The 25,796-nt window shown below is 53.6% G+C and overlaps 2 protein-coding genes and 1 long non-coding RNA gene across 49 annotated transcripts in view; 1 reads left to right on the forward strand and 2 right to left on the reverse strand.

Annotated features, from left to right (window-relative positions):
• LDLR (low density lipoprotein receptor) overlaps positions 1–3,774 on the forward strand; it is a 45,138-nt gene extending 41,364 nt beyond the window's left edge. For 4 of the 37 annotated variants that reach the window (XM_077975798.1, XM_077975800.1, XM_077975801.1 and 1 more), the window contains exon 19: positions 946–1,846. Coding sequence is in view for 32 of the 37 variants with exons in the window: in XM_077975763.1 (XP_077831889.1) it covers positions 946–981 (36 nt within the window). In the remaining 5 variants the exon portion in view is untranslated. 37 annotated transcript variants of the gene reach the window in all.
• A 762-nt stretch (positions 3,775–4,536) lies between these two features.
• On the reverse strand, positions 4,537–6,489 carry LOC114674158 (uncharacterized). Its single transcript, XR_003725158.2, has 3 exons — positions 6,354–6,489; positions 6,020–6,136; positions 4,537–4,692 (listed from the first exon to the last, which is right to left on the reverse strand). It is a non-coding gene; the product is annotated as an uncharacterized LOC114674158 (long non-coding RNA).
• Positions 6,490–13,672: 7,183 nt separating this feature from the next.
• SPC24 (SPC24 component of NDC80 kinetochore complex) lies at positions 13,673–25,721 on the reverse strand. Of its 11 annotated transcripts, XR_013408659.1 has the most exons (6): positions 25,556–25,721; positions 17,293–17,437; positions 16,153–16,257; positions 15,965–16,041; positions 14,701–15,433; positions 14,084–14,194 (listed from the first exon to the last, which is right to left on the reverse strand). XR_013408659.1 is itself a non-coding variant. In XM_015122911.3 (5 exons), exons 1-5 carry the CDS (start codon positions 25,713–25,715, stop codon positions 15,327–15,329), a joined length of 708 nt encoding a protein of 235 aa, XP_014978397.3. In that variant the 5' UTR covers positions 25,716–25,721; the 3' UTR covers positions 13,673–15,326.
• Positions 25,722–25,796: the final 75 nt, after the last annotated feature.

Below are 25,796 nucleotides of genomic sequence, written 5' to 3' on the forward strand. Positions count from 1 at the left end.
AGTTCATGACCAGCCTGGGCAGCATAGCAAGACCCCATCTCTGCAAAAAAATAAAAATTTAGCCTAGACAAGCACCTATAGTTACAGCTACTAGGGAGGCTAAAGCAGGAGGTCAAGACTGCAGTGAGTCGTGATTGCACCACTGCACTCCAGCCTGGGTGACAGAGCAAGACTTTGTCTCTTAAAAAAACAAAACAAAACTCAAAGAAGGGTTTCCAGAGGGCTGGGAGGCAGGAAGGGAGAGGAGGTGTTTTTTGTGTGTGTTGTTGTTGTTGTTTTGAGACAGGGTCTTGCATTGTCACCCAGGCTGGAGTGCAGTGTTGCGATCTTGGCTCACTGCAACTTCTGCCTCCTGGGTTCAAGCAATTCTCATGCCTCAGCCTCAGCCTCCTGAGTAGCTGGGATTACAACACTATGCCCGGGTAATTTCTGTATTTTTAGTAGAAATGAGGTTTTGCCATGTTGCCCAGACTGGTCTCGAACTCCTGACCTCAAGTGATCCACCCGCCTTGGCCTCCCCACGTGCTGGGATTGCAGGCGTGAGCTACCATGCCCGCCTTGATCTTCAGACAAGGGGTTTAGGGTAGGTAGGCTTCTCTGAGCCAGAGGAACAGCCTGTGCGAAGGCCCTGAGGCTGGACCGTGCCTGTTGGGTTTGAGGCCGTTGTAGCTGGAGCAAAGAGGGGTAAAAAGGCAGGAGACGACCAGGCTGGTTGTGCAGAGCCTTGTGGGCCACCGGGGGGGAGGACTTTGGCTTTTGCCCGAGAATGGTGGGAAGTGACTGAATCGTGTACTCACCGTCTCCCTCTGGCGGCTCCTGGGGGAACATGCTGAGGGATCAGGATGTGGGAGGCTGCCGAGCCCAGGAGGTGAGAAGTAGGTGGCCTCCGGCCGAGTTTCCTGAATGCTGGACTGATCGTTTCCGCTGTTTACCATTTGTTGGCAGAGACAGATGGTCAGTCTGGAGGATGACGTGGCGTGAACATCTGCCTGGAGTCCCTGGAGTCCGTCCCTGCCCAGAACGCTTCCTGAGACCTCGCCGGCCTCGTTTTAGTCAAAGACAGAGAAGACCAAAGCATTGCCTGCCAGAGCTTTGTTTTATATATTTATTCATCTGGGAGGCAGAACAGGCTTCGGACAGTGTCCATGCAGTGGCTTGGGTTGGGATTTTTGCTTTCTTTACTTGTGGAGGAGGAGAGAAACAGGCCCAGGGGCACCAGGATGACATGTCCATTTGGAAGTTTTGAGTTTCTCTCCACTGTGACACAATCCTCAAACGTGAAAGATGAAAGGGCAGGGGATGTCAGGTCCAGAGAAGCAAGTGGCTTTCAACACACGACAGCAGATGTCACCAACGGGACCCCTGGCCCTGCCTCGTCCACCAGTCTCTAAGCCGAACCCTTAAACTCAGGAGTCAACGTGTTTACCTCTTCTACGCAAGCCTTGCTCAACAGCCAAGTTAGCCTTTGCCCTGTCACCCCCGAATCAGGACCCACCCGGTGTCTTTCAAGCTGGGCTTGTACCTTCCTCAAACCAGGAAAGGGATTCATGGCGTCGGAACTGATCTGGCTGAATCCGTGGTGGCACTGAGACCAAACTCATTCACCAAATGATGCCACTTCCCAGAGGGAGAGCCTGAGTCTCTGGTCACCCTTAATATTTATTAAGTGCCTGAGACACCCGGTTACCTTGGCCATGAGGACACGTGGCCTGCACCCAGGTGTGGCTGTCAGGACGCCAGCCTGGTGCCCGTCCTCCCCACCCCTACCCACTTCCATTCCTGTGGTCTCCTTGCACTTTCTCAGTTCAGAGTTGTACATTGTATAAATTCAGCATCTGTGTTGTTTTGCACTGTTTTCTGTCGTGTGTGTTGGGATGGGATCCCAGGCCAGGGAAAGCCCGTGTCAATGAATGCCAGAGACAGAGAGGGGCAGGTTGACCGGGATTTCAAAGCCGTGATGGTGAATATTGAGAACTGCCATTGTCTTCTTTATGTCTGCTCACCTAGTGCCTCCACTACTATGCAAATGCCTCCAAGCCATTCACATCCCCGATCTTGTCATTGATGGGTATGTGTTTAAAACATGCATGGTAAGGCCAGGTGCAATGGCTCATGCCTGTAATCCCAGCACTTTGGGAGGCCCAGGAGGGCGGATCATCTGAGGTTAGGAGTTCGAGACCAGCCTGGCCAACATGGTGAAACTCTGTCTCTACAAAAAATACAAAAGGTAGCCGGGTGTGGTGGTGCATACCTGTAATCCCAGTGACTCGGGAGGCTGAGGCAGGAGAATCGCTTGAACCCAGGAGTTGGAAGTTGCAGTGAGCTGAGATTGTGCCATTGCACTCCAGCCTGGGTGACAAAAGCAAAACTTGTTTCAAACAAAACAAAACAAAACAAAAAACACATGCCTGGTGCATCAGCAGCCTGTGGCCTCTGGCCAGGCATGGCGAGGCTGAGGTGGGAGGAGGGTTTGAGCTCAGGCATTTGAGGCTGCTGTAAGCTATGATTATGCCACTGCACTCCAGCCTGGGCAACATAGTAAGACCCCATCTCTTAAAAAATGAAGTTGGCCAGACACAGGTGCCTCATGCCTGTAATCCCCTGTAATCCCAGCACTTTGGGAGGCTGAGTCAGAAGGATCACTTGATCTCCTCACCTCGTGATCTGCCCACCTTAGCCTCCCAGAATGCTTGCATTACAGGCGTGAGCCACCACGCCCAGCCAACGCCTGGCTACTTTTTGAATTTTTGGTAGAGATGGGGTTTCACCATGTTGGTCAGGCTGGTCTTGAACTCCTGACCTTGGGTGATCCGCCCGCCTCAGCCTCCCAAAGTGCTGGGATTACAGGTGTGAGCCATCGCCCGGGCCGGCCTCGCTCCCTTCTTTCATCTGTTTGTGGCTTGGACTCCCCAGGAGAAGGACCCAGGAGGGGAAGATTTTCAGGAGTTGGAGACCAGGCCTGAGCAACAAAGCAAGATCCCATCGCTACAAAAATCAAAAAGTTAAAAATCAGTGGGGTGCGGTGGTGCATGCCTGTGATCCCAGCTACTCGGGAGGCTGAGGCAGGAGGATCACCTGAGCCCAGGAGGTGGAGGTTGCAGTGAGCCATGATCAAGCTACTGCACTCCAGCCTGGGCAACAGATCAAGACTCTATCTCATAAATAAAACTAAAAAAAAAAGTAAATCCTCCAGTCTGGATCGTTTGACGGGACTTCAGGTTCTTTCTGAAATTGCCCTAAATGTTACTGTTGCACTGATGACCCTAGAGAGAGTGACAGCCTCCCTCAGATTCCCGGTGTGAAGATGTCACAGGGATTGGCTGTTGTCCCCAGGGACGAAACACTGTGCCCCCCCCCAGTGCAGGGAACCATGACAAGCCTTTCTGGTTTCGGAGCATGCAAATGCATCCCTGTACAGATAGTGGGGTTTTTTGTTATGTTTGCACTTTGTATATTGGTTGAAACTGTTATCACTTATATATATATACAGGTATATATAAAATCTATTTATTTATGCAAACGCTGGTTGCTGTATTTGTTCAGTGACTATTCTCGGTGCCCTGCGTAGTGGGTTATTGTCTCTGAAATGCCTCTTCTTTATGTACAAAGATTATTTGCACAAACTGGACTGTGTGCAACGCTTTTCGGGAGGATGATGCCCCCGCTGTATGTATGAGTGGCTTCTGGGAGACGGGTGTCACTTTTTAAACCACTGTATAGAAGGTTTTTGTAGCCTGACTGTCTTACTGTGATCAATTAAATTTTTTAAATGAACCGGTTTGTCTAAACTCAACGCACTTTCTTCTGTTCGCTCATTTCTTTTTTTTTTTTTGAGACGGAGTCTGGCTCTGACACCCCGGGCTGGAGAGCAGTGGCATGATCTTGGCTCACTGCAACCTCCGCCTCCCAGGTTCAAGCAATTCTCCTGCCTCAGCCTCCCTAGTAGCTGGGATGACAGGCGAGTGCCACCATGCCTGGCAATTTTTTTTTTTGAGATGGAGTCTTGCTCTGTCGCCCAGGCTGGAGTGCAGTGGCGCCATCTCAGCTCACTGCAACCTCCGCCTCCTGGGTTAATGCCATTCTCCCACCTCAGCCTCCCAAGTAACTGGGGCCACAAGCGCCCGTCACCACGCCTGGCTAATTTTTTGTATTTTTAGTAGAGACGGGGTTTCACTGTGTTAGCCAGGATGGTCTTGATCTCCTGACCTTGTGATCTGCCCACCTTAGCCTCCCAAAATGCTTGCATTACAGGCATGAGCCACCACACCCAGCCAATGCCTGGCTAATTTTTGAATTTTTGGTACAGATGGGGTTTCACCATGTTGGTCAGGCTGGTCTTGAACTCCTGACCTTGGGTGATCTGCCCGCCTCAGCCTCCCAAAGTGCTGGGATTACAGGTGTGAGCCCCCGCCCAGGCCGGCCTTGCTCCCTTCTTTCATCTGTTTGTGGATTGGACTCCCCAGGAGAAGGGCCCAGAAGGGGGAGATTTTCCCAGAACTCTGGGCCGCATGCGGTCTCCACGGGCTGCCACGGTACCTGGCCTGTGCTGTGATGGCTGCCCTGGTGAGTGTGTTCTCTGCTGTCGCTTCTCTGAGTTGGAGATTTTGTCAAGTCCTCTGCTCATCCATTCATTCACTCGACAAATGTTGAGTGCTTACTGCGAACCATGCTCTCTCGTAGGCTTGTGGGACACTACAGGGGATAAAAGAAATGAAAGATGGACCGCCGGGCGCGGTGGCTCACGCCTGTAATCCCAGCACTTTGGGAGGCCGAGGCGGGCAGATCACGAGGTCAGGAGATCGAGACCATCCTGGCTAACACGGTGAAACCCCGTCTCTACTAAAAAATACAAAAAATTAGCCGGGCGAGGCGGCGGGCGCCTGTAGTCCCAGCTACTCGGGAGGCTGAGGCAGGAGAATGGCGTGAACCCGGGAGGCGGAGCTTGCAGTGAGCCGAGATCGCACCATTGCACTCCAGCCTGGGCGACTAAGCGAGACTCTGTCTCAAAAAAAAAAAAAAAAAAAAGAAAGATGGGTGCGGTGGCTCATGCCTGTAATTCCAGCACTTTGGGCGGCTGAGGCGGGCAGATCACAAGGTCAGGAGTTCGAGATCAGCCTGCCCAACATAGTGAAACCCCGCCTCTACTAAAAATACAAAAACATTAGCCAGGCATGCTGGTGGGTGCCTGTAATTCCAGCTACTTGGGAGGCTGAGGCAGGATAATCGTTTGGACTCAGGAGGCGGAGGTTGCAGTGAGCTGAGATCACGCCACTGCACTCCAGCCTGGGCAACAGAGAGAGACTCCGTCTCAAAAAAAGGGTTAACATGGTCAATTTTATGTGAGGTGTATTGGACTACAATTAAAATCACAAAAAATGTTCAAGATGAAACGGGGGGACAGTGAGGTAACCCAGAAATAAGCAACAGCAGAAAGCGCCACCACCACAAAACCAGGAGAGGGAAGACGTGGTTTCTGGAGCCTGGGAGCTGGTGGGAGCCAGAAACTCATAGGAGGGAAAGAACTGCTGCACATGTGGTCCCCGGCAGAGGGAGGGGGAAAGAGTCCAGCCCATCCCCTGCTCCAGGCTCTATCTCCCACCGCTGCTTCCCACCGCCTGAACCCAACAGGGACGGGCTGATGAAGCCCAGGCAATGGTGCCTTACTGGGTGGATTGAAGGAGGGACAGGGTCGGCCTGGGGGTGACACGACACTGGGGTGGTTAGGCCCACAAACGTGGCCGGGGGTCACGGCTCATGCCTGTAATCCCAGCACTTTGGGAGCCTGAGGCAGGAGGATTGCTTGAGCCCAGGAGTTCAAGAGCAGTCTGGGCAATATAGCAAGACCCCATCTCTAAAAAACATTCTAAAATTTCCAGGCTCACGCCTATAATCCCAGCACTCCGGGAGGCTGAGGCAGGCAGATCACCTGAGGTCAGGAGTTCAAGACCAGCCTGGCCAAAATGGTAAAACCCCGTCTCTACTAAACATACAAAAATTAGACAAGTGTGGTGGCGCATACCTGTAATCCCAGCTACTCGGGAGGCTGAGGCAGGAGAATCTCTTGAACTCGGGAGGCTGAGGTTGCAGTGAGCCAAGATCGTGCCACTGCACTCCAGGTGACAGAACGAGACTCTGCCTTAAAAAAACAAACAACAACAAAGTAATTTTAAAATTACCAGCCTGATATGATGGTGCACACCTGTAGTCCTAGCTACTTGAGAGGCTGACGTGGGAGGATCTCTTGAGCCCAGCACTTTGGGAGACCAACCTGGGCAGATTACCTGAGGTTGGGGATTTGAGACCAGCCTGACCAACCTGGAGAAACCCCGTCTCTACCAAAAATACAAAATTACCCGGGCGTATTGGCGCATGCCTGTAATCCCAGCTACTCAGGAGGCTGAGGCAGGAGAATTGCTTGAACCTGGGAGGCAGAGGCTGCAGTGAGCTGAGATCCCGCCATTGTACTCCAGCCTGGGCAACAAGAGCGAAACTCCGTCTCAAAAAACAAAACACCACAAAAATCCAAAAAGAGCAGACTGACCAGGCCACCTGGGTTCATATCCTGGCTCTGCCACTGACTCGCTGGGTGACGGGCACCTCAGAGCCTCAGTTTCTCCACCCGACAATGGAGACAAAGCTAATCTCCCCCTCCCCAGGGGCTCTGGAAGTGGCATGAGATGGGGGCTGCGCAGGCGCCCGGAGACAAAGGCAGGGCCTGTCATCTTTCCCGCGTCCACAGGGTGGCACTTCCTTCCTGCCTTCCGCCTTTTGTTTTGGGAAGCTTCCAAAACGCCCCTGGGAGGGAAAATGGAGCAGCCCACACAGGAAGCGTCCCGGAGCCTGCACACATGGGCTCGATAATTGCTTGATTGACGAAATTGGTGCTCAACCAAGTGGCAAACAGGATAAGTGGGCTCAGATGGCCAGGAAAACGGGAGGGCCTGGGAGGTGGCGGCTCAAGGGTGCTGAGACTGAGACGGGGGCGGGGGGGGGGTTGGGCAGGACCGGGGTGCATCCCCAGGCAGGGGTGGGGGGACCGGGTGCACAGCACGGGTGGGGCATGACCCAGAGGAGAGGTCAGAGGTGATGGAAGATTCTGGTATCCAGCCTTGGCTGCTGCATTGGGAGGGAGCCTGTACCAGGGCTTTGCTTTGAGGGTGACACAGACCTGCAGACATTCAGAGTTTCCTGACCATCTATTGTTCTGCCCTGGTGGTCGCCGAAGGGAGGGAGGGTGACAGCCTCCCATTTTACAGAGAGAAATAGGAGTCTCGGGTCACTGTGGCTGGATTCTGATCCTCACCGGTTCCAGTTCTCTGGCTCAGAACAGGGCGCTGGTAAAATGCGCTTCTGGCTCCCTGGTCCATAGGCTCAGCACCCACCCACCCGCCCAAAGGCGCTTGTCCTGCAGGGCCGGGGGCAGCCTGCAGCTTGGAGAACGCCACCCCTGCAGACGGGATGAGGGCTGGTGGTCCTGTCCTGTCTCCGCAGGCTCAACAGCTCTGGCCAGGAGAGAGTGGAAGGTGGGAGGAATTTGCCCCACTCCCAGCAAGTCTGACACCCACAGCTAATGTCCCCTGCTGTCCCTCCCCCTCTCCTGTCCCCAGGCCGTTCCTCTTCCAGCAGCCCGAGGCATCCCAGACCACAGCTGTCTGCAGTGAGTCAGCCTGAGTCTCTGGGCTGAGCCAGGGCTGCCAGAGGGAGGTGGGGAGAGGGGTGTAGGCTGCCCGGCCCTGCAGCTGGCCCTGGCCTAGTCCCCCACAACCTCCCCAGTCTGGGGTCAGCACCTTCCTCCCTTGCAGGCAGTGATTTTCCATGATGATGAAGGAATAAAAAAGCCACTGAGGATTCTGAGTGGGAGTCCCTGGTCCCCATCACCCCATTGAGCACGGCCGCTTGGGTTTCCTGGCAACTTTCTGCTCCATCCGCAGCCGTCCCTCCCCTGGGCTGGGCTGCTCTGGGGCTGTTCCTGGGATGGGGAGCGGGGAGCTTGGGGGTAAATAATGACATCAGCCACCTAGACAGGCGGGGCCACTGTGTCAAGGGGCCCATGTCAGGTTCTCTTCTCCCAGAGCTGGGGTTTGTCTTGGAATCGGAAAATCCTCCCCACATTGCCCTGTGGCCTGCAGGCCTGGCGTGATCAAGGACCCTGCCCTCCTGCTATCCCCCTGTCTCCTCCATGCCAGCCTTGCTGTGTCCCCTGCCTGGCTCACAGTTTCCACACCTTTATCCCCCGGGGACTCATGTCTGGGACAAATGACGCCTCCTCCCTGGGCCTCCCACAGAGCCACAGAGCATCCCTCCCCGACCCCACAGTGTTCATTTGTGGGTAGGGATTAAGAGCACAGCTTGAATTAAAGCCCTGGCTCTGACACCGGCCTGCAGAAAACCTGACACAGTGGCCTCCACTGGGGCGTGACTCCATGAAGGAGGGCCTGGCCGGCCACAGGCTTACAGCACACATTTCTCTTTTCTTTCTTCCTTCCTTCCTTTCCTTTCTTTCTCTCTCTCTCTCCCTCCCTCCCTCCCTTCCTTCCTTCCTCCCTCCCTCCCTCCCTTCCTTCTTCCCCTCCTCCCCTCCCCTCTTTTTTTTTTTTTTTTGAGACAGGGCCTCGCTTTGTCACCCAGGCTGGAGTGCAGTGGTGCGATCCTAGCTCACTGCAGCCTTGACCTCCCAGGGTTGAGGCAATCCTCCCGCCTCAGCCTCCCAAGTAGCCAGGACTATGGGTGCACGCTACCATGCCTGGCTAATTTTTTAGGTCTTTTGTAGAGACAGGAGTCTCACCATGTTGTCCAGGCTGGTCTTGAACTCCTCAGTTCAAGCAATCTTCCTGCCTTGGCCTCCCAAAGTGCTGGGATTACAGGCATGAGCCACAGTGCCTGGCCCAGTTCACATTTCTAAGTAAATATGGGAGGCCAGCCAGGCGCAGTGGCTGTAATCCCAGCACTTTGTGAGGCCGAGGTGGGTGGATCACCTGAGGTCAGGAGTTCCAGACCAGCCTGGCCAACCTGGTGAAACCCCGTCTTTACTTAAAAAAATACAAAAATTAGTGGGATGTGATGTCAGGTGCCTGGGTTCAAATCCAGCCTTGGAAGCTTGCTTCCTGTGCACAGGCAAGCCCCATTGCGATCTGTTTCTTTCTTTATTTTTTTTGAGACGGCGTCTTGCTCTGTCACCCAGGCTAGAGTGCAGTGGTGTGATCTCAGGTCACTGCAACGTCCGCCTCCCGGGTTCAAGCGATTCTCCTGCTTCAGCCTCCTGAGTAGCTGGGATTACAGGCATGTGCCTCCACGCTCAACTAATTTTTGTATTTTTAGTAGAGATGGGGCTTCACCATCTTGGCCAGGCTGGTCTCAAACTCCTGACCTCGTAATCTGCTTGCCTCAGCCTCCCAACGTGCTGGGATTACAGGGGTGAGCCACTGCACCCGGCCATGATCTGTTTCTTTTAACCATAAACTGGGAAGAACTTTGAGCACGTCTTAGTCCAGAACTATCAGGGAAGAGGCACTGAAAGCCAGGCCAGAGGAGGGTTGCATGAAAGGCTTGGCCCCAGCTACTCAGGAGGCTGAGGCAGGTGGATTGTTTGAGCTGATGAATTAGAGGCTGCAGTGAGGCTGTGATCACGCCACTGCACTCCAGCCTAGGCAACAGAGTGAAACCCTGTCTCAAAAAAAAAAAGAAAAGGCCGGGCACGGTGGCTCAAGCCTGTAATCCCAGCACTTTGGGAGGCCGAGACGGGCGGATCACGAGGTCAGGAGATCAAGACCATCCTGGCTAACACGGTGAAACCCTGTCTCTACTAAAAAATACAAAAAACTAGTCGGGCGAGGTGGCGGGCGTCTGTGGTCCCAGCTACTCGGGAGGCTGAGGCGGGAGAATGGCGTGAACCCGGGAGGCGGAGCTTGCAGTGAGCCGAGATTGCGCCACTGCACTCCAGCCTGGGCGACAGAGCGAGACTCCGTCTCAAAAAAAAAAAAAAAAAAAAGAGAAGTATTAAAAAAAAAAAAAAAAAAAAAAGGTGCAGCCATCCCAAGCTGCTCCCAGCCGCCTGCCCCTCTGGGTGGCCTCCACTATTGGCTGAGGACGCACTTTACCCCCGCCAGGGCCTGGGGAGTCCTGGGGAAAGGGACCCGAGTCTAGTCCTCAGGGGAAGCTGCCCAGTGAGCAGCAGGGCATGAGGAAGGCTTCAGCCTCGAGACTCCATAGGCCCTGGGCTCCCGTCCCCAGAAACACCAGTTACGAGCAGGGGACTGGCCATGGTGTGAGTTCGTGGCCTGCACACCTCCTACCAATAATTACTAAGTGGCTAGAGCTTTGGGCTGCCCCCCTGCCGCCCTCTGGGGCTCGGGCAGGTGCAGGTGTGGATGCCCACCCTGGCTTGGCCGCTTCCCACCTGGGTGGCTTCGGACACAGGGTGGACTCCTCAAAGGAGCTACCTCCCATCTGGGAAGCCAGCGTGATCCTCCAGGGGCTGCTGATGCACACACGCTGCCCCGGTCCCGAGTGAGATCACCCTGCCCCTGGGGGACGTTGGGGGCTTCGCTGCTTAAGTTCACAATCCAGGGTCGTCCTTGTCCTGCGTGCCTCAGTTTCCCCATCTGTAAAATGGATGGTCCTGGGGTTGAGCCTCAGTGCTGCAGGGACAAGTGTGGAGCCCCACATCCTGGGGCCTGAAACTTTACTCCCACCTCAGCAAGGCTGGGCTGAGCCATCAACAAGCCTCTGGCCGGCCTCCATCATTCAGGAAAGAGCCGGTGGCCGAAGGGGCAGCTCTCAGAGGGAGAACAAACGGGGGCGGGGGTGGGATGGGGCGGGGCTGGAGGCCACCGGCCTCAGGCTGTCCTGGGCACTCAGCCAGCGCTGGGCAGTGAGTCAGGGGCCAGGCATGCGGAGTGGGGCCTCTCCCGGCCCTGGAGATCAGGCACCTCCCGGAACCCGCCCGCTGGGCCCCCACCAGGCCGCGTTCCTCTCCCACTCACTCTCCCCATAGAGGGGACCCTGGACCTGCCTGAGGGGGATGGGAACGGGGATGTGGGTGGTGGGCACAGGCCCCCTGATGGGACCGTCTCTTCCTTGGGGAAACTGAGGTCCAGGTTGCTGGGGTGGAGGGGATGTGGAGTGACAGGGCAGGGCAATGGCTCCTTGGCCCCCTCTGGGAACAAAGCCAGGCCATTCCTGTGGGGAGGGAGCGCCAACCCCAGGGTAGGGGGACACGGGCCCTGGGCCAGGGGTACAGATAAACCTGGGCTCCCAGAACCCTCGTCACTGCGGCCCCTCTGTCCTCATGCCTGCTTTCTCTCCAGGGCACTTGGAGCTGCAGTTTGCAGGACGAGAGGGAAACGTGCCCATTCCCCCACCCCGGGACTCTCAGCCATGCACGGGCTGGGCCCACTCCACTCCTGGTGCCCACAGTTGCACCAGTGAACCGGCCAGTGGGGGCATCCTGCCCCGTGTGCGGGAAGGAATGACCACAAAGGTGACAGCAGGCTCAGCCAGCCCTGGCACTGACACCTGACTTGCAAACTGGTCCCTGCCTGAGGCTTCAAGGCAGGCGAGAGGCTTTGTGTGACTTCCTCCCCGAAGGGGCACTGGCAACAGCTGGAGACATTTCCTGTTGTTAAGGCTGAGGGGGAACTACTGGCATTTGGTGGGTGGAGGCCAGGGATGACACTAACTGTCCTATGACGCCCAGGACAATCCCCAACACACAGAACGGCCGGGCCCAATGTCACTAGAGCTGAGGCGGAAAAGCCCTGCCCTGCTTCAGGTCTTCAGATCTTTGGGGGTCAGGGGCACAAATAGAGGACTCTGCTCCCCATTCAGGTCACATAAAAGAACCGGCCGGGCGCTGTCGCTTATGCTCCTAATCCCAGCGCTTTGGGAGGCCGAAGTGGGAGGATCGCTTGAGCCCAGGAGTTTGAGACCGGTCTGGGTAACATAGCAAGATCCCATTTCTAGAAAAAGTGCAAAAATTACCTGGGCACGGTGGCATGCACCTGTAGTCTCAGCTGCTTCGGAGGCTGAGGTGGGAGGTTTGCTTGAGCCCAGGAGGTTGAGGCTGCAGTGAGCCGACATCGTGCCAGTGCACTCCAGCCTGGGTGACAGAGTGAGACTATCTCAAGAAAAGAAAAAAGAGAGAAAATCCATGAACTTGGAAAATTAAAACAGCCCCAAGGGCTTCTAGGAACACATCTAAACCCAGGCCCGCCATTCTCAGAATTTTTGCAAGCCGAATGGACTGAGATTTCTGACATTTCAGGGCTAGACTCAAAAATCCCTTAAAAAAATTTTTTTTTTTTTTGAGATGGAGTTTCACTCTTGTTGCCCAGCCTGGAGTGGAATGGCACGATCTCGGCTCACTACAGCCTCCACCTCCTGGGTTCAAGCGCTCTCTCACCACAGCCTCCAGAGTAGCTGGGATTACAGGTGCCTGCCACCACACCTGGCTAACTTGTATTTTTAGTAGAGACGGGGTTTCACCATGCTGGCCAGGCTGGTCTCGAACTCCTGATGTCAGGTAACCCACCTGCCTTAGCCTTCCAAAGTTGCTGGTATTACAGGCATGAGCCACCATGCCCAACCCCGTCTTTTCTTTTTTTTTTGAGATGGAGTCTTGCTGTTGCCCAGGCTGGAGTGCAGTGGCACAATCTCAGCTCACTGCAAGCTCCGCCTCCCAGATTCACGCCATTCTCCTGCCTCAGCCTCCCAAGTAGCTGGGACTACAGGCGCCCGCCACCTCGCCAGGATATTTTTTTTTTTGAGACGGAGTCTCACTATGTCGCCCAGGCTGGAGTGCAGTGGCGCGATCTCAGCTCACTGCAAGCTCCGCCTCCCGGGTTCACACCATTCTCCTGCCTCAGCCTCCCGAGTAGCTGGGACTACAGGCGCCCGCCATGATGCCCGGCTAATTTTTTTTTGTATATTTAGTAGAGACAGGGTTTCACCGTGTTAGCCAGGATGGTCTGGATCTCCTGACCTCGTGATCCGCCCGCCTTGGCCTCCCAAAGTGCTGGGATTACAGGCGTGAGCCACGGCACCCAGCCCAGGCTAGTTTTTTATATTTTTAGTAGAGATGGGGTTTTACCGTGTTAGCCAGGATGGTCTTGATCTCCTGACCTTGTAATCCGCCCACCTCAGCCTCCCAAAGTGTTGGGGGGTTTCACCATGTTGGCCAGGATGGTCTTGACGTCTTGACCTTGTGATCCACCCGCCTCAGGCTCCCAAAGTGTTGGAATTACAGGCGTGAGCCACCGCGCCCGGCCCTTATCCCTCTTTTCTAGGTTGATCTCCCTGGAGGCCACCAGTTCAGCCTTATCACCCACAGGACTTGAGGGTCACCTCAATGGACCGTTTCAGTGTCTGCCGAATGTGCTCAGAAGCTGTTAAGGCTGACTGTTCCCTCTGCCTAAAAACGCCCCTGATTAAGAAAGAATTGCACTTAAGTCCAGTCATGGAAAGCGACATGAAACCCAAGTCCAAGTTCATGGAACTAACACATCCAAGGACAAAGCTGTACCCAGGGACAACCGTGTGGGCGGGACCCCACCTCCCTCTCTCCTCCCTCAGGCAGGCAGGTGGTGTGCAAGCCTCCTTTCCTTAGTGGTACCCAAAACACCGAGGATGGGAGGATGATGAACACATTGATTGGCCGGCCCTGGACTGGAGTACATTTTCAATCAGTTAGGACTTATTTTGGTATCTGTCACAGAAAACCCCCCCAAACCAGCAGCTTACACAAGGTAGAAGTTGAGATTGGTTCTCTCCCTTCTCTCCCCCATTTGTAAGTCTGTGTTGATATCTGGCTCTGCTATCATCAGGGAACCAGGCTCCTGTCATCCCTAAGGGACTGCACTCGTCTGTACATGTGGCAGTATGGCTGCCAGGGCTCCAGCCATCACGCCCACATTCCAGGAAATAGGAAGGGGGAAGAAAGGTTGTACTTGTCATTTAAGAATCCTTCTAGAAGTGTCATGTAACACTTCCACGTACATTTCACTGGCCAGACCTTAACTACAAGGGCAGCTGGGAAGTGCTGTGTTTTAGCTCCCAAAGTGCTAGGATTACAGGCATGAGCCACTGCGCCAGGCCAAATTTTTTAATTTTTTTATAGAGAAGGGGTCTTGCCATGTTCCCCAGGCTGGTCTCCAACTCCTGGGCTCAAGTGACCTGCCCGCCTCTGCCTCCTACAGTGCTGGGATTGCAGGCCTGAGCCACTGTGCTCAGCCCGGCTTATCTTTTTAAGTCCTGGCACAAAAGTTGCTTCTGTCCTCCATGAAGCACACTCTGGTGTGGCTCCTGTCACAATCTGGGCCTCTCTCTAGTTTTAGAGTGTTGTCTGCTTTTGTGTGGACTCCTCCGTCAGCAGTGGGAGGAGAGCCATGTCACTTGTGTCTTGTCTCTCTGGTGCCTAGCAGAGTCTGGGCACACCGTGGCACTCAAACATAACCCCTGAATGAATAAGGGCCAGCCTTGTAACACCTGGGAGCTGTCGTTGAATACAGCAGTGTCATCTGTCCCATCTTGCCACAGATGTGAAACTGCAGGCCTGGCATGGATAAGTCGACTCCCGTTGGTTACTGAGCTGAGGCCACTCTAGGAGCTGAGGCCAAAATCAGGAGAAAAAGAAATCCAGTAAAAAAAAAAAAAAAAAAAAAAAAAAAAGCCAGGCACGGTGGCTCACACCTGTAATCCCAGCACTTGGGGAGGCCGAGGTGGGTGGATCACAAAGTCAGGAGATTGAGACCATCCTGGCTAACATGGTGAAACCCCATCTCTACTAAAAATATAAAAACTTAGCCGGGCGTGGTGGCAGCTACTCAGGAGGCTGAGGCAGGAGAATGGCATGAACCCGGGAGGCGGAGCTTGCAGTGAGCTGAGATCACATCACTGCACTCCAGCCTGGGCGACAGCGAGACTCCGTCTCAAAAAAAAAAAGAAGTCTAGCTGGGCACGGTGGTTCACACATGTAATTCCAGCACTTTGGGAGGCTGAGGTGGGTGGATCACCTGAGGTCAGGAGTTCAAGACCAGCCTGACCACCATGGTGAAACGCCATCTCTACTAAATACAAAAAATTAGCTGGGAGTGGTGACACATGCCTGTAATCCCAGCTACTTGGGACGCTGAGGCAGGAGAATCACTTGAACCCGGGAGGCAGAGGTTGCTGTGAGCTGACATTGTGCCATTGCACTCCAGCCTGGGCAACAAGAATGAAACTCTGTCTAAAAAAAAAAAAAAAAAATCTACGTGCACACATTTCATTTGAAACGGATCTGACCACAGCAGATGCCCGCTGGGTGGAAGACGCAGCCACGAGGCTCCTGGCTACCACTCGGTGTCCACCAGGCTCCAGAGGTAGTCGCTGATGAATTTCCTGGAGAGCTGGGTGCTGTCCAGGTGAATGGGCTGGGCCACACTGGGGCCATGATGGACTGAGGCACAGATGTAAGGAAAGCCTGGGACACACAGCCCCTCACACAACCCCATGGGGAAAAGGATACTGCCTTTACTTTTTTTTTTAGAGAGAAAAGTCTCATTCTGTAGGCCAGACTGGAGTGCAGTGGTGCAATCTCGGCTCATTGCAACCTCTGCCTCCTGGGGTTAAGCGATTCTCATGCCTCGGCCTCCTTAGTAGCTGGGACTACAGGCATATGCCACCACGCCCGACCTCGGGTGATCTGCCCGCCTCAGCCTCCCAAAGTGCTGGGATTACAGGCGTGAGCCACCACACCTGGGCTGCTATACTTTACTGTATATTTACTGTAGACACGGGGTCTCACTGACACCCAGGCTGGTCTCAAACTCCTGGCCTCAAGTGATCCTCCCACCTCAGCCTCCCAGGTAGCTGGGACTACAGGTGCACACTACCACACCTGGCTAATTTTTACAGGGTCTTGCTATGCACCATTTTACATCCCTACCTACAGTGCATAAGGGTTAAAATGGCTCCCCAAAAAGGATACTGCCTTTGATCATCCCTGGTTCACACTCATAATCCCACTCAATTTTACTAATTTGGTGGTAAAGTTGAGCCACGTATCTACAGGAAGACAAAAAAAAAAAAAGAAAGTAAGTTACCCAGCACTGACTTCAACCAAGAGCCGGACGGCACAAGGAGGCACAGGCAGGCACATGCTTTGGCAGAACCTACACGGCCGAGGGGATTGTGACTGTCGTGTCCTCGTCGACCTCCTTCTCCTGTCGCTCCAGATCTGCCTCGATCTCCTTGAGCTCTTCCAGCTCTCTGGTGAGCTGAGTAGGACAGGTCGTTAAGGACCCCAGCTTTTGAGAGGGCTGCCCCTGCGCTAACTGCAGCTGGGAGGCCCAGTGTCTTGGCTCTATCTACGCACACTTTCTACTTTGAGTCAGAGTTTTGCTTTGTCACCCAGGCTGGAGTGCAGTGGCGTGATCTCAGCTCACTGCAACCTCCGCCTCCCAGGTTCAAGTGATTCTCAAGCCCCTGCCTCCTGAGTAGCTGGAATTATAGGCGCACACCACCACCTCCTGCTAATTCGTGTATTTTTAGTAGAGGCAGGATTTCACCATGTTGGCCAGGCTGGTCTCGAACTCCTGACCTCAAGTGATCTGTCTGCTTCAGCCTCCCAAAGTGCTGTGATTACAGGTGTGAGTCACTGTGCCTGGTCTTTTCTTTCTGTTTTTTTTTTTTTTTTGAGACAGGGTCTTGCTCTGTCACCCAGGTTGGAGTGCAGCCTCAATCTCCCAGGCCCAAGTAATCCTTCCACCTCGGCCTCCCAAGTAGCTGAGACTACAGGCATGTACCACCATGCCCAGCTTGCTTGCTTATTTATTCATGTATTTATTTATTTACTTATTGAGACAAAGTCTCACTCTGTTGCCCAGGCTGGAGTGCAGTGGCGCGATCTCAGCTCACTGCAAGCTCCGCCTCCTGGGCTCACGGCATTCTCCTGCCTCAGCCTCCTGAGTAGCTGGAAACAGGCACCGGACACCACGCCTGGCTAATTTTTTTTGTATTTTTAGTAGAGACGGGGTTTCACTGTGTTAGCCAGGATGGTCTCGATCTCCTGACCTCGTGATCCGCCCGCCTCAGCCTCCCAAAGTGCTAGGATTACAGGCGTGAGCCACCACACCCGGCTTAATTTTTTTATTTTTGTAGAGACAGGGTCTCTGTTGCCCAGGCTGGTGTCCAACTCCTGGGCAACAGGATCCTCCCACCTGGGCTTCCCAAAGTGCTGGGATTATAGGCGCGAGCCACTGCGGCTGGCCCTATGCGTGTTTTCTAGCAAGGCTGACCCCTAGCAGAAAAGGATATAGGAGGCTGGCCTTCAGATGGGCGTCCTCCTCCCCGGCCTCCTGAAGCCCGGTTTCCAGCTGCTGCAGCTCCACGCCTCCCTGGTGCACCTGCTCTTTTGCGTTGAGAAGGTTCTGGGCCACTTCCTTTTCCATGGTGAGGATCTCTGCAGGGTGGAGAGAAGCAGGCTCCCCAGGGTCTGTCCTTCCCCAAGGAGAGCAGAGAGAAGGTGGTTCACCACCTCCACTGGCAAGAAACATGCCCCTTCTTGTCTGCAGCCCTGTCCAGAGAGTTCCACTGGCAACTTGTACAACTACCGTTTCACCAAAACACATTTAAATACACCAAAGATAAAACCTCATCCTTCTTCACACACCTAAAATAGTTTATAACAAAATAGTTGGCCAGACATGGTTGCTCATGCCTGTAATCCCAGCACTTTGGGAGCCTGAGGCAGGAGGATTGCTTGAGGCCAAGAGTTCAGGCCTGGGCAACATAGGGAGATCCTCTCTCTACAAAACTAAAAAAATTAGGCTGGGCGTGGTGGTTCACACCTGTAATCCCAGAACTTTGGGAGGTCGAAGCCGGGCAGATCACCTGAGGTCGGGAGTTCAAGACCAGCCTTGTCAACGTGGTAAAATCCCGTCACTATTAAAAACACAAAAAATTAGCTGGATGTGGTGGCAGGTGCCTGTAATCCTAGCTACTTGGGAGGCTGAGGCAGGAGAATCACTTGAACCCAGGAGGTGGAGGCTGCAGTGAGCCGAGATTGCACCACTGTACTCCAGCCTGGGCGGCTGAGTGAAACTCCATCTCAAAAAAAAAAAAAAAAGGCTGGGCACAGTGGCTCACACCTGTAATCCCAGCATTTTGGGAGGCCGGGGCAGGCAGATCACCTGAGGTTGGGAGTTCGAGACTAGCCTGACCAACATGGAGAAACCCCATCTCTACCAAAAATACAAAATTAGCCAGGTATGGTGGTGCATGCCTGTAATCCCAACTACTCAGGAGACTGAGACAGGAGAATCACTTGAACCCAGGAGGCGGAGGCTGCAGTGAGTTGAGATCGCGTCATTGTACTCCAGCCTGGGCAACAAGAGCGAAACTCCGTCTTAAAAAAAAAAAAAAAAAAAAAAAAGGCCGGGCGCAGTGGCTCAAGCCTGTAATCCCAGCACTTTGGGAGGCCGAGACGGGCGGATCACGAGGTCAGGAAATCGAGACCATCCTGGCTAACACGGTGAAACCCCGTCTCTATTAAGAAATACAAAAAACTAGCCGGGCGAGGTGGCGGGCGCCTGTAGTCCCAGCTACTCGGGAGGCTGAGGCCGGAGAATGGCGTGAACCCGGGAGGCGGAGCTTGCAGTGAGCTGAGATCCGGCCACTGCACTCCAGCCTGGGCGACAGAGCGAGACTCCGTCTCAAAAAAAAAAAAAAAAAAAAAAAAAAGTGAAAAAAAATTAGCCGGCTGTGGTGGCACAGGTCTGCAATCCTAGCTGCTTGGGAGGCTGAGGTGGGAGGATCCCGTGAGCCCAGGATGTTGAGGCTGCAGTGATCCAAGATGGCGCCACTGCATTCCAGTCTGAGTGACAGAGTGAGACTGTCTCACACAGACACAAAGACACACACACACACACACACTCACACACACATTTATAGCAAGAAGCACAGGACTCACTTTCCACATCCAATGAGCCTTGCAAGCCTGGTAGCTCCCTTCCTCCTGCTCAGCTCCACTCCTCATCTTCCTCATGCAGGTCCCCCATCCCTCCGAGACCACCCTAACAGCTTTCCTGCTACCCCTACCCCGCCTGATGTTTTGGTCTCTCCCTAAGCCAATCTGCCAATCCATTCTGCTCTCTGCTGCATGAGAGGCCAAGTGGGAAGTCACTCCCCTGCTCAAAGACCTACCATGGCTCCTCAGTGTCTCCAGGATAAAGCCCAGATCTCCTTTCACATCTTCACAATCCTAAACAGCCTTCTTTCTCCCTACCATGAACTTTTCTCTCTGCTCATCATTTTGCACATACGCCTCAGTTCTCACCTGGGCCCCTGTGCTCCATGGAATGTCCCCATGCTCCCGCGCAGCAGGCACACCCATACCTGGCCTTCAAGGCCTCCTGGGTGATGCCCAGCTCAGGCAGTGGGGCGCTCTCCTCTCCCTCCCAGAGTGCAGCTGTGCTTCCAGGACAGCCCCGGCACACTGAATTATTCCTTCCTCACCTTTCTACTTCAAATCAGATACCGCATCTTCTATTCACTTTTTGTCTCCAGCACCTACCCGAAATAAAAATGTGTTGAGGCCTGGTGCGGTGGCTCAAGCCTGTAATCCCAGCACTTTGGGAGGCCGAGGCGGGCGGATCACGAGGTCAGGAGATCGAGACCATCCTGGCTAACACGGTGAAACCCCGTCTCTACTAAAAACTACAAAAAAAAACTAGCCAGGCAAGGTGGCGGGTGCCTGTAGTCCCAGCTACTCGGGAGGCTGAGGCAGGAGAATGGCGTGAACCCGGGAGGCGGAGCTTGCAGTGAGCTGAGATCCGGCCACTGCACTCCAGCCTGGGCGACAGAGCGAGACTCCGTCTCAAAAAAAAAAAAAAAGAAAAAAAAGAAAAAAAAAAGGTATTGAACAAAACACCCAGAAAGAGCAAAAACATCTTGGCCAGGTGCGGTGGCTCACGCCTGTAATCCCAGCAATTTGGGAGGCCAAGGTGGGTGGATCATTTGAGGTCAGGAGTTCAAGACCAGCCTTGCCAACATGGTAAAATCCTGTCTCTACTAGAAATACAAAAATTAGGCCAGGCACGGTGGCTCACGCTTGTAATCCCAGCACTTTGGGAGGCCGAGGCAGGAAGATGACGAGGTCAGGAGTTCGAGACTAGCCTGGCCAACACAGTGAAACCCCGTCTCTACTAAAAATACAAAAATTAGGGGGTTGGGGGCTAGGGGAGGGATGACATTAGGAGAAATACCTAATGTAGATGATGGGGATGGGTTGATGGGTGCAGCAAACCACCATGGCATGTGTATACCTATGTAACAAACCTATGTAACAAATCTGCACAGATATCCCAGAACTTAAAGTATAATAATAATAGTAAAAAAAAAAAAAGGAAAATAAAATATGTGACCTTGCCGGGCGGGAAAAAAAAAGGCTTGGCACAGTGGCTCACGCCTGTAATCTCAGCACTTTGGGAGGCCGAGGCGGGTGGATCCCTGAGGTCGGGAGTTCGAGACCAGCCTGACTAACACAGAGAAACCCCGTCTCTACTAAAAATACAAAATTAGCCAGGTGTGGTGGCGCATGCCTGTAATCCCAGCTACTCGGGACGCCGAGGCAGGAGAATCGCTTGAACCCGGGAGGAGGAGATTGTGGTGAGCCGACATCGTGCCACTGCACTCCAGCCTGAGCAACAAGAGCAAAACTCTGTCTTATAAAAAAAAAAAAAAAAAAAAACACTACTGGTGGCTGGGCACAGTGGCTCATGCCTGGAATCCCAGCACTTTGAGAGGCCAAGGCAGAAGAATCGCTTGGATCCAGGAGTTTGAGACCACCCTAGGCAACACGGCAAAACCCCATCTCTACTAAAAATACAAACAATTAACTGGGCGTTGTGGTGTGTACCTGTAGTCCCAACTACTTAGGAGGCTGAGATGGGAGGATCACCTGAACCAGGGAGGTTGAGGCTGCAGTGAGCTATAACTGCTGTCACTGTGCCACTGCACTCCAGCCTGGGTGACAGAGAGAGATCCTTTTTCAAAAACCCAAACCAAACCAAACCAAAACAAAAATGGCTACTGTTCCTTCCTAGAAACCTGCCAACTCAGAGAAAGCAGATTAAATGCTTCCCAAAAGGCCCATGTTTAAGTTTTAGAAACTCACATTAAGTTATTTTCAATCACAGTATGACATGTATATGGTTCTGCAAACATAAACACACATGCACACACCCTTCTCCAAGCCTCTCCGCCCCTCTGAAGCAGCCACTTTCAAGTTTTAGCTGTTTTCTCTGGCACTGGCCTCCACATTTCTAAGTAACTTGCTTATGCTGCTATTTCTTGATGGGTCTGGTTCGGATGGTGCCTGCTGATTTCCTGTTAGGACAGCTGAGGCTCCGGCTGGCTCACACAGCCTTCCCACCCGCTGTCTGTCCGCCCTCCCGAGGGACAATGGACTCTTCTTGAATTCTTCCCTGAGTAGTAATCTCTACCCCATGGCCGTTCATTATAAGACGCTCCTACTTGACATATTCTCACACAGCTCTCTGAGGGGACACTTTTTTTTTTTTTTTAAAAAGATGGAGTCTCGCTCTGTCACCCAGGCTGGAATGCAATGGCACGGTCTCAGCTCACTGCAACCTCCACCTCCCAGGTTCAAGTGATTCTCCTGCCTCAGCCTTCTGAGTAGCTGGGATTATAGGTACCCACCACCACGCCTGGCTAATTTTTATATTTTTACTAGAGACGGGGTTTCACCATGTTGGCCAGGCTGGTCTGGAACTCCTGACCTCGTGATCCGCTCGCCTCGGCCTCCCAAAGTGCTTAGATTATAGCTGTGAGCCACTGCACCCAGCCTTTTTTTTTTTTTTTGAGACAGAGTCTTGCTCTGTCGCCCAGGCTGGAGTGCAGTGGCACGATCTCAGCTCACTGCAAGCTCTGCCTCTCGGGTTCATGCCATTCTCCTGCCTCAGCCTCCCGGGTAGCTGGGACTACAGGCGCCCGCCACCATGCCCGGCTAATTTTTTTTGTATTTTTAGTAGAGACGGGGTTTCACCGTGTTAGCCAGGATGGTCTCGATCTCCTGACCTCGTGATCCGCCCGCCTTGGCCTCCCAAAGTGCTGGGATTACAGGCATGAGCCACAGCGCCCAGCACTTTTTTTTTTTTTTTAAAACTTTTATTTTATTATTATGTTTGAGACAGAGTCTCGCTCTGTTGCCTAGGCTGGAGTACAGTGGCATGATCTCAGCTCACTGCAATCTCTGCTTCCCAGGTTCAAGCTATTCTCCTGCCTCAGTCTCCCGAGTAGCTGGGATTACAGGCATGCGCCACCATACCTGGCTAATTTTTTTATTTTTAGTAGAGACAGGGTTTCACCATGTTGACCAGGCTGGTCTTGAACTCCCGGTCTCAAGTGATCCACCCACCTCAGCCTCCCAAAATGTTGGGATGACAGGCATGAGCCACTGCGCCCAGCCAGCCTGAGAGTGTACTTTAACTCCTCTGCCCCGCATCTGCGACATGAAAAACAGGTCCAGAGACAGAGAAGTTCAGTGACTCGCCCACAGGTACATAGCTCCAAACCTAGGATATGAACTGGATCTGTTTGACCCAAAGCCCAGGATCCCTGGATCCTGACTCTCAGTTTTCTTGGCCCCAGACTCATCCATTCTGCTAACAGCCAGGCTGGCTGAGTCACACCGTTCTCCTAAGCCATCAAAGGAGGGGGAGTTAATGGAGGGGTGGAAGGAGGAGGAGGGAAGAAGGGAAGAGCCTGCCTGGGACATTACACTCGGATAATATTCAGACTCCTCCAGGGTGCTCACCAGGCCTGGCAGTCAGGCGGCTGCTGAGCTCATCTTCTGCTCGCCAAGTTCATTCTCACCTCCTGACCTTTGCATTTGCAATCCACGCTGCCAGGAACACCATTCGTGAGCTATCCTGTGGCCGACTCCATAGGCCAATCAAGGATCAGCCCAGGCCTCCTCATAAAATGTGACTGTACAAGGCATCCGAAACCCCTGGCGCTGCAGCTGTCAAGAACTGTATGGCAGTTCCTCAGAAATTAAACTTTGAATTACCATTTGATCTGCTTCTGGCTGAATACAAAAAAGAATTTTTTTTTTTTTTTTTTTTTTGAGACGGAGTCATGCTCTGTCGCCCAGGCTGGAGTGCAGTGGCCGGATCTCAGCTCACTGCAAGCTCCGCCTCCCGGGTTCACGCCATTCTCCTGCCTCAGCCTCCCAAGTAGCTGGGACTACAGGCGCCCGCCACTTCGCCCGGCTAGTTTTTTGTATTTTTTAGTAGAGACGGGGTTTCACCGTGTTAGCCAGGATGGTCTCGATCTCCTGACCTCGTGATCCGCCCATCTCGGCCTCCCAAAGTGCTGGGATTACAGGCTTGAGCCACCGCGCCCGGCCCAAAAAAGAATTGAAACTAGAGTCTTGGGCTGGGTGCAGTGGTTCATGCCTATATTCCCAGCACTTTGGGAGACCGAGGCGGGCAGATCACGAGGTCAAGAGTTCGAGACCAGCCTGGTCAACATGGTGAAACCCTGTCTTTACTAAGAATACAAAAATTAGCTGGGCGTGTTGGCACGTGCCTGTAATCCCAGCTACTTGGCAAGCTGAGGCAGGAGAATCGCTTGAACCCGGGAGGCACAGGTTGCAGTGAGCAAAGATCACGCCACTGCACTCCAGCCTGGGCGACAGAGCAAGACTCTGTCTTGAAAAAAAAAAAAAAAGAATGTTGAAGAGATATTTGGTCACTCGTGTTCATACCAGTGTTATTCACCACAGCCAAAAGGTGGATACAACTCAAGTGTCCATGGATGGATGAATGAATTAACACAATGAGGTCCATCCTTCTATATCATGGAATATGACTCAGCTTTAAAATGGAAGGAAATTCTGGCTGGGTGCGGTGGCTCACACTTGTCATCCCAGCACTTTGGGAGGCTGAGGCGGATGATCACTTGAGGCTGGGAGTTCAAGACCAGCCTAGCCAACATGGTGAAACCCTGTCTCTACTAAAAATACAAAAATTAGCCGGGCATGGTGGTGCATAAGTGTCTTCTCAGCTACATGGGAGGCTGAGGTGAGAGGATCACTTGAGTATGGGAGGCAGAGGTTGCAGTCAGCCAAGATCACACCACTGTATTACAGCCTGGGCAATGGAGTGAGACTCTGTCTCACAATAAGTAAATAAAATGGAAGGAAATTCTGACATAGGCTATAACATGGATGAACCTGGAGGACATTATGCTCCGTGAAATAAGCCAGACACGAAAGGGTAGATATTGTATGATTCCACTATGAAGGGTAGATATTGTACAATTCCTCTGTGAAGTTCCTAGAGGAGTCAAAGTTGAGACAGAAAGTAGATCCCTGGTGGGTGCCAGGGTCTGAGAAGGGGATGGGGAGTGACTGTTTTATGGGGGCAGAGCTTCAGTTGGGAAAGATGAGAAAGTTCTGGAGGTAGATGATGGTGATGATGGTTGCACAGCAGTGTGAATGTGCTTAACGCCACTGGACTGTGCAGTTAAAAATAGTGAAGATGGGCCGGGCGCGGTGGCTCATGCCTGCAGTCCCAGCACTTTGGGAGGCCGAGACGGGCGGATCACGAGGTCAGGAAATCGAGACCATCCTGGCTAACCCGGTGAAACCCCGTCTCTACTAAAAATACATAAAACTAGCCGGGCGAGGTGGCGGGCGCCTGTAGTCCCAGCTACTCGGGAGGATGAGGCAGGAGAATGGCGTAAACCCGGGAGGCGGAGCTTGTAGTGAGCCGAGATTGGGCCACTGCACTCTAGCCTGGGCGACAGAGAGAGACTCCGTCTCAAAAAAAAAAAAAAAAAAAAAAATGGTGAAGATGGGCCAGGCACAGTGGCTCACGCCTGCAGTCCCAGTACTATGGGAGGCCAAGGCAGGCAGATTACCTGAGGTCAGGAGCTGGAGACCAGCCTGGTCAATGTGGTGAAACCCCATCTCTACTAAAAGTACAAAAATTAGGCGGGTGTGGTGGCAAGCACCTGTAATCCCAGCTACTCAGGAGGCTGAGGTAGGAGAATATCTTGAAGCCGGGAGGTGGAGGTTGCTGTGAGCCCAGGGCCTGGCAGCAGCAGGTAATCCATAAAACATCTGAATGCCTTCAGGAAGAAGGGATGGGCTATTGTCATAACTATTTGACAGGGAAGGAAGCTGAGGCACAGAGAAGCTAGGAAACTCACCTCAAGTCTCACAGCGGACATGGGGACGGGTGCGGAGATGCAAACCTGGAGCTTTGACTCCTGAGCTCCAATTCAAACCCTGAGACCCCCAGCTCCTGCTCACGGAGCGCTCAGAAGACGCCAACCCCTCCGGGCTCCTATATTTACCACTAAACCCCTGGGGGGCGGGGGATGGTTGCTATCATAAAGCCCGGAGGCCTCAGAGGCGGCCGTCCCAGAGGGGATGGGGCAGGAGATGGAAGAGTCCAGGAAAGAAGGAGTGTTGGGGTCGGCCTGGTTGCCCGCTCCTAGCACCCGGGCCCTGTTCCCCGTGGGCCCGCGCCCACGCTCCAGCCCTCACCTCGCAGCTGCTGCTCGGCACCGTCTTGCGTCTCCAGCAGCCGCTCCACCACCTGCTCGTGGCGCCCCAGCAGCCGTCTCTGCTGCGCCTCGGCGCGGTTGGCGCCCAGCAGGCTGAGCAACCCCTGGCTCACCTCCTCTATGTCGCGGAAGGCGGCCATGACTACGCCGGGCCCCAACCCGCGCAAATTTGACTGCCCGCGGAGCCCGCCCTCTTCCCGAAGAGGTTGCTTTCCATTGGA

This window comes from Macaca mulatta, chromosome 19, assembly GCF_049350105.2.
Source record: "Macaca mulatta isolate MMU2019108-1 chromosome 19, T2T-MMU8v2.0, whole genome shotgun sequence".
Classification (NCBI taxonomy): Eukaryota; Metazoa; Chordata; class Mammalia; order Primates; family Cercopithecidae; genus Macaca; species Macaca mulatta.